We start from the raw sequence: 8,159 nt of genomic DNA, 5'->3' as shown, positions 1-8,159 counted from the left end.
AGAATCCACGAGATCCCGAGATATTACTAGAGACCGGTTCTCGGAATGAGCATGCGTAAGTCCACGTCGAATGTATGGATATCCACGTGTAATGTTGGCGATTACTGATGTCTTAGTAATATTTCTCTATGTGTTTATCAGTAGAATGATTTAGGTAAGAGAACTGTGACACAATCGTCTTTTTTAACCCACGAATTATTGAGAAATCCGCTGATTTTTGACGTAAAACTTGAGATAACGTAGACACTTCCTGTTTCCTGGAAATCCAGGAAGTGTTTTATTTGACAGTTCAATTCGAGTGTGTTTACTCAGTGTCAATTAAATGCGTGTTTAAACAAAAGTTCTTAATTAAATGCATATTTGATGTTTTGTAGTGCTATCAATTTGATTTATATATACATGTTGGTACTGTAGGTCTAAGGCAAGCTAAATTGACACATTTCGTTTCATCCCCTGCTCAGCTTCACTCCACTCCACTTTTTGGAATTTCAGTTTTTTTTTAGAATCAGGCTAAGAAGGACATTCTATTTATCAATTGTCTCTTTTTATCATATGCGTTTGTTTAGATTATACCTCCTCTGGCAATGACACTGGATCACTTTATCTGTAGGCTTTAATGAAATCGAATCAATTATTCAATCAATATGTTATATTTGTTTAAACTCTCTCCTCTACACTCTAGTGTATGCACCTCTACACTGTAGTGTATGCAATGATGATCCTTAGAATCTCATCATGGAATAACTTCATATTTTCATCAGATATCCACAGATTTTATTGATTTTTACATTTTGTTCACTGATGAATCGTATATAGATAATGTGTTCAGGATAATATAAAGTTAACACTGGGTTTAGTATGGATTGAGAGATCTAGAGGTGATCGGTTGGCTCAGGACCTAGTTCCATTGTTCTCGGTAAAATTTTACTTACAACTTACATGATTAAGTATCATTTCATCAAGATCAGTTCATTTATAAGTATTTAACTCTTTGAGAGTCAAATCTGAACGCACAATTGTATAACTGTGAACCCAGTTTCAGTCTTGACTTTAAAGCCCTAAAGTGGTCAGCCATAGTCATTGCTTAAAGACTTGAGACGTTTGATGTTATTTCTCTAGATAATCTAACAATTTGAGACCAGTCTTAAAAGATTCACGACAACCTTTAGACTTTACGTCTTGACTATGGAACCATGGCCTAGACCAATCTTGTATCTAAACATTGACTGTAACTGGTCCCTTTTAAGTGTGAATATTAACTGTTTCCAGTTTTGAGTTACCGTAATCCATTGTTTCTGTATTTATAGTTATGAGTGGTCAGTAACACGCAGTAGAATGAAGTTGTATTTGATAATAACGGTTCTAGTGATTGCGGCGGTGGCCGGCGATGATTTCTATGATTTATTAAACGTTGCTCGTGATGCGGATAATCGCGATATCAGACGAGCTTTCAAAAAACTTGCCGTCAAAATGCATCCCGATAAAAATCCTGTAAGTCGAATTCATTCATTTGAAAAATCAACCAAAAATTGTAACCACTGATAAAACGCTGTTGTTACAATAAAATTTCCTTGAGTAAATAGTTTATTTCGTCTTTTAAACTTTAAGAAAATAGCCAGTATTCTTGAAGAGGACTTATTAAGATGTAGTCAAAAATTGAATAAACTACTAGCTTCATGGAATCATTTCATTAAACCAAATTATTTTGTCACTATGTAGCTCTAAAATGGTTGATTTATACTCGTTATAGAATGACCCGACCGCTCACGATAAGTTTCTGAAGATTAATCGCGCTTACGAGGTCTTAAAAGATGCAGAACTTCGTAAAAAGTATGACGCTTACGGCGAGGAAGGTTTGAAAGATGATCATCCGACAAATCAATATCGAAGCTGGAATTTTTACCAACAAGATTTTGGTATGTGTCACAATTAGACCATTGAGGCAATAACTCTGTCCATGTTGTGATGATAATATACATTTCTGTACTAGGATCCTTTTTAGTTGTGCTCTTCCAGAAGACAAATCATCTGGTTCTCTTTTCAATGCCGCATTTAGAAGTTTCTGTCATTTCAGCATAAAGAGACAATTAAGCAATAGGATGTGATACAAACTAGTTTACAGTATCAAACTGTTCCAAACTAAAGCACAGCAAACTAGCGGGAAAAAAGCCAAAACTCAATCTTTCTCTACAGCATGATAAGCCTATAAGTCTATATTCAATAAGGTTTATACTTTCAGGTATATATGATGAAGATAAGGAAATTATCACGCTAAGCTCATCTGATTTCGGTAAGAAGTGTTTATTGATTAAAACTACTTGACCTTGGCACAACTTGACTGTTGACATGTTCTACAAATAACTGGGCTATCGCATGACCTTAAAACCATTGAAGATAGCTTTATGTTTTTATCAGAACTTGTTAGATTTTACTACATTGTACCAATAAAAAACTGATGACTTTGAGCAATAAAAATGATTAATAAGATTTTATATGATGTTTTTTTAGAACAATCAGTTGAGGGTACAGATGATATATGGTTCGTGAACTTCTATTCACCTTTTTGTTCCCATTGCCATCATTTGGCCTCAACGGTAAGATTCATCGGGAATACGAGCTAATTCATAAAAACGATGCGTGAATCTGTCTCCAGACGTCTGACTTATTATTTTTAATCTAGTGGAGAGAATTAGCTAAAGAACTCGAAGGCGTTGTACGAATCGGAGCTGTCAATTGTGAAGATGATTGGCGTATATGTCAAACAAACGGTATCCATGGTTACCCGTCATTAATGCTCTATCCGAAGGTAGGTAATTCAATTAGAAACTAGCCGCGCACAAGTCGGTCAAATCTCTATATTGTATATGTGTTCATCCTATTAGAAATTTCTCATTAAAAATGGCACGTTGTTTTCCAGGGAGAGAAGTACAAGGGTAAACGTGATAAAGACGCTCTTTTGGAATTCGTTTTGAGAAATATCAACGCGCAAGTGACCGAATTTTGGGCCGGTAATTTTGGCAAGAATATGAACGAAGAAGATAAGAAAGATAAACCATGGCTTATCACGTACTGTTCAGATACCGGAGGTAATATTGATTACCTGTTGATTGTAAAAACATGGGAGATATTTTAGAATTTTTTTAGATAAAAAATTGCGCAATGGAATTTGAGATTTCAGGTGGAATAAAATGTTGTGAACTCATTGTTTTTTCTGTTCACTAACAGCCATCATCATCAGTCTTCGGATTGTTTCATTAATCTACAGTTGATACAGATTAAAGCGTTTTATTCGACAAGTTTAGAATAGGATCCTTTCATTTTCAGACTGTCTTTCAAAGAATTCTTTACTTAAATTAGCCGCAATGCTCGTAAGTTGAAAGAAACGTAGCAATTCGTGACGATATGATGAATTATTTTTTGTAGTAAATACTTGAATTATGTTTTATAGGAAGATTTAGTGAATGTTGGATCAATTGACTGTAATAACCAGGAAGTTCTGTGTGATAAATTAGGCCGGGAACACGGAACATATTTCTATCAACGTAATAATGTGAAGAAGGGTCATGGACAGGTAGATAATTGATCTTTTGGTTAATTAGATCAACGAAATTTGCATCTAAGAATTGTCTCTGCTTTTGCAGGAAATCACGTCTCTGATTCCAAAAGAAGTTGCATTCGCCGTATTCGAACAATTACCAGATGTTAAAACATTAAATGACGCCGAATTTAAGGTAGAACAAAGAATCGATACAATCAAAATTCCATTCATAACACGCGTAACTTAATCATTTCTACAAAATCAGTTGTTTTTAATATATTTCAGAAAGCGAGATTGAGTTTGAAGAACAAACTCGGCAAATCGTGGTGTATACATTTTGTAGATGGAGAATCGCGTGATGTAGAATTACGCAAATTGCCAGCGATGTTACAAAATGATTTAAACGTTGGTCGTATTGATTGTTCACGCGCTAGAGCTACCTGTAATGAGTTACACGTTCATAAATTCCCGACGTTTGCCGTTTTTAAACACGGAGGAGGTTATGAGATACATCACGGTAAGTCTAATAAACAACGAAAGGCTACGACGAACAGGATCCCTACAACTCATCAATTCCTTGAAATCTCATTCTAAACAATGCTTGAAACTCCTCTGATTTGTACAAGATGCCCAATACCCCTTCAGTTTTCAGAAATAGGCAATTTGATGTTTTGTCTAGTTTATAGTTGTACAGTAAATATCAAGGAATGAGTGATCTGTAGAGTTCCTAATGAGTGATTCTTCAATTCAGCGAAATGTTAATCATTATTATACCATTGTTGCAGGTCGTATGACTGCTCATGATATCGCTGCATTCGCTAGAGACAGCGCTAACACACCAGTCGTCGTTCTCGGACCTGTTGATTTCCCACGGAGAGTCATTCATAGTGAAGAGACTTGGGTCGTCGATTTCTTTGCTCCGGTACGTGAATCCTATACATAATTATGGGACCAGTTGCTCAAAAATTGGTTACAGCTAACCGGCGGATAAATGCCATAGTACCAATTGAAATTTAACTATAACCGTAGTGTTTGTCCACCAGTTTTGGATATTATGAGCCATTGTTACAAGTGCTCTAGGGAAAAAAATCTGTTTTTGAAAATTGTTCATAGCATTTGAGCTGAAACATCCTCGAATTCCTAAATTAGTTTTACCGGCACTTCATATTGTTGATTTTTCTTCGTTTGAATTAGACAGTCACCTGTCTATGGGACCGATTGAGCATCTTGCCCCGGTTTGCTTGTGTATTAATCGAATTAAAAATTTACAGTGGTGTCCTCCGTGTATGCGGTTACTACCTGAATATCGTAAAGCTGCTAAAATGAACGAAGAAAAGACGGTAATGTTTGGAACAGTTGATTGTACGGTGCATCAGAATCTCTGTCGAGATGTAAGTAGTTTATCAGAGATCACACACCAAGGTGTATCTAGGGGGGACTTTCACGTTTATACCCCTGCCTAGAAATCATTAAAACTGCAAATTTGACAGGCATCTTCTCAGAAATTGCATCTTTTCAGATGTATTTCTTCAAACCCTTCTTGCAAAAAAATCTATGAATGTATTGATTGTATTTGATGTTGTTTGTTGCAGTACAATGTGCGTTCATATCCTACTACATTACTGTATAATCAGACAATTGCGCATAAATATTCCGGGAAACCAAGTGCTGAACGTATTCTAGACTTTATACAGGTCAGACATTCAATCCTAATTATATTCGCTTTGTGAGGATTTTACCGATTTTTACTAGACCAAAGTTTATTTGTATTTCAGGATACACTTCATCCTCCTATGACAATCCTCAATGAGGATACATTTGAGGAACTAATCGGTGATAAAGACAGTAATGATATTTGGGTTATTGACTTCTTTGCTCCGTGGTGTGGACCATGCATGCAGTTAGCACCCGAATGGAGGAGACTGGCTAAGGTCTGTTTTATTCCTGTTATAAGGACATTGTTTTTCGATTGGCAGGTTGCAATAAATGAGTATTTCTTATTGCAGATGTTCAAAGAATCGAAGACTGTTAAGATAGGACAAGTCGATTGTCAGAAATACACTTCACTTTGTCGAGCTAATAATGTTAGATCATATCCTACTATCCGTCTCTATCCACAAGGCAGCACTGATTCCAATAGATATTAGTAAGTAGTCACACAGATGATTTGGGCTGGGTCAAACTGGACATGATCTGACCCGAGTAAAATTTGGCCCATGCCTAAATAGAGCGCGCGTTCACCCGTTAATCACTTATTTAATACTAAAATGCTATCAAAATGATGCTGTGGTAAGTGAGGTGTGTCCTGAACCAGATAACATTCATATAGAATAATTTGACACAGGTCTCACTCATCCAATGTTTTTGGTTCGTCATAGCAGAAAAAAGAATTTGAATGATATTATACTATTTATATTTCAGTGATTACCAGAATTGGTTCCGTGATTCGAATTCGATAAGATCGTGGGTTTATGAGTTTTTACCCAGTAAAGTTCATGTACTGAATGCGCATAATTTTGACGAAAAAGTATTAAAAAGTAGAATACCTTGGTTGGTCGATTTATACGCTCCGTGGTGCGGACATTGTCAAATGTTTGCGCCGGAGTTTGAGAGAATTGCACAGGTAAGCTGTTCAGTGGTTGACATTGCTGATCATGACTCGATGAAAGACGTAATAAACTTAATAGATATAAATCCCATGTTACGAAAGAAAACCACAAAATTTCCTTGAACTGATATCTTAATCAACGATTTGTACGACATTCTTATGTGAATACTAAAGTTAAAAACAAAATTCTGAAATATACATTCAATCCAGAACAAAGAATTTTAAGTGATCAGAAGTGATAAAAACTCGTGGTTTTATCCGGTCGAATATGATATTAGCTTGAGGAACCTTTTCAGAGGATTACATCATATATATTCTGAATCAAATTTATTTCTTTTATTTGTATTTTAGGAATTAGAAGGTCAAGTAAACTGCGGAAAAATAGACTGTGATCAATATCCACATTTTTGTCGTAAAGCCGCAGTTAGATACTACCCTACTATCAGATTCTATCAAGGAGTTCAATTCGAGGGTGGTTTACAAGTACGTTTCATTCCCAAAGCTTAAATGATTTACCGCGTAGATATGTGAGATCATCGTTATTTATTCATATTTTATAGAGTTTAGCTGGAGAAGAAGTTGAGGCGGATGGTGATTATTTGCTGAGATACATGAAACACAGAACACCGAATAAAGTAAGTGAACGTTGTGTTCTGTGATATTCAATCCTAGAAATCAGAGAAATACTGCGTAATAAAATCACTGCAGACAAACGGCTATAAAACTATTGTGACTGATTGTGTAATGATGCATGGTTCCGGGATATCGGAAAAAAAATTTTGGAATTTAAAACATTTTTTCCTCCAGTTTTGTAAATATTTGAGAATATTCGAGGAATTCCTCTAATCCTGGAAATATTGAGGAAATTTACAGTAAACTTCATGTGCTGGTATGTCACAATTGCTTGCCCAGGGACAACTTTCTTCAGTGATTGTTCACCTTTATTGATTGACTAGTCAACCCTAAAATGTTCTTGTAGTATGATTCTATGTTCACTTAGCAAGACCCCAGTTACATTTTGGAAAAATTCACAAGAATATCCATGACATGCTTGGGAATCTTTAATTCATGTATCTCTGTGAACAAAAGCACCTGGAAAATGTAGTGCATTGTTTATTGTAAGTTGTTTGTTTTTATTTCAGTACCAGCAAGGGCATGACGAACTATAATGTGTGAGATGTTAAACGATTCGAGTCACAATCAGGATCTGATGAGAGGAAAAATCATTTTGGAAAGATTTTTGAAATCACAGTTAATGTTTTATAGTAAATGCCAGTTCTTATTTGTAGTACTTGACGTTAAGTGTATTGTATTGAATGGTGTAATAATTGTCACATTCCATCAACTGACATCAAAAAATAACAATATTGTTTTAATGTAGTAAAATCTGCTGTTTTAATCTGGTGCTAACCTTATAGAATTACAGTACCCTCAAGCATAGGAGCAACTTTCAGATGTACTAACCTTAGAAATACATTTGAATTGCTGTAAATAATTTAACTTTATGGCTTACAAATCTCCTATTTATCTTGATACCGGTTCAGAGAACAAATACATCGAGAATCTCATGTTTTTATTTATGGCCAGCAAACTAAATACAGTCGTCTTTCTCCTCCGCTTTACTTAATATATTTCTTATTAGACAATTTTTAGCTACTTATACAGATCAGCTGTGAATGTTTTCTAATATCGCTCCTCGAAAAAATAGGCTTCAGTATCTTTATATGCAAATTTTTATCAACTTTTTACTTATTTTTGATTTATGGTAAGGGTATGATTTATTTTGTTTTTCATTTCTATGAGGCTATTGCTCTCAAAAAACTTGCCATGTATAATTTATTTGTTAATGTACATACAAAAAAACGGCGAAATAAAGTTGTTTATATTTTCGCGAATTGGCTTTTAGTTTTTAATTGATTGAGGAGCCCGCAGAGCTGAGGAATAGACAAGGATCACTATCAGGTAGCGCCCTCTGTTATCAGTAGGAGGAGTCTGTAACAGCCACGTGGTAAC

At 35.2% G+C, this 8,159-nt stretch overlaps 1 protein-coding gene across 2 annotated transcripts; it reads left to right on the top strand.

The window, feature by feature from the left end:
• Positions 1-34: 34 nt before the first annotated feature.
• LOC141904350 (dnaJ homolog subfamily C member 10-like) lies at positions 35-7,992 on the top strand. 2 transcript variants are annotated; one of them, XM_074792943.1, is made up of 20 exons: positions 35-154; positions 1,308-1,491; positions 1,751-1,916; positions 2,240-2,290; positions 2,518-2,594; positions 2,681-2,806; positions 2,918-3,086; positions 3,325-3,368; positions 3,449-3,571; positions 3,642-3,731; positions 3,824-4,055; positions 4,324-4,460; positions 4,810-4,929; positions 5,131-5,232; positions 5,314-5,469; positions 5,545-5,684; positions 5,960-6,161; positions 6,498-6,629; positions 6,707-6,781; positions 7,289-7,992. In XM_074792943.1, exons 2-20 carry the CDS (start codon positions 1,336-1,338, stop codon positions 7,313-7,315), a joined length of 2,325 nt encoding a protein of 774 aa, XP_074649044.1. In that variant the 5' UTR covers positions 35-154; positions 1,308-1,335; the 3' UTR covers positions 7,316-7,992. The 2 variants fall into 2 exon arrangements, with proteins under 2 accessions (XP_074649044.1, XP_074649038.1); XM_074792937.1 differs by having other exon boundaries at positions 2,509-2,594.
• Positions 7,993-8,159: the final 167 nt, after the last annotated feature.

The sequence above is a fragment of the Tubulanus polymorphus genome, chromosome 1 (assembly GCF_964204645.1).
Source record: "Tubulanus polymorphus chromosome 1, tnTubPoly1.2, whole genome shotgun sequence".
Taxonomy (NCBI): domain Eukaryota; kingdom Metazoa; phylum Nemertea; class Palaeonemertea; order Tubulaniformes; family Tubulanidae; genus Tubulanus; species Tubulanus polymorphus.
The sequence above is the reverse complement of the archived record's forward strand: the minus strand, read 5'-3'. Positions and strand labels throughout refer to the sequence as shown.

Bases quoted from the DNA above. Each gene is read 5' to 3' on its own strand.
- LOC141904350 (XM_074792937.1), top strand. From the start codon at position 1,336: ATGAAGTTGTATTTGATAATAACGGTTCTAGTGATTGCGGCGGTGGCC. The intron at 3,087-3,324 runs GTAATATTGATT...TTTCATTTTCAG, and splicing joins GTACTGTTCAGATACCGGAG to ACTGTCTTTCAAAGAATTCT. The intron at 4,056-4,323 runs GTAAGTCTAATA...CCATTGTTGCAG, and splicing joins AGGTTATGAGATACATCACG to GTCGTATGACTGCTCATGAT.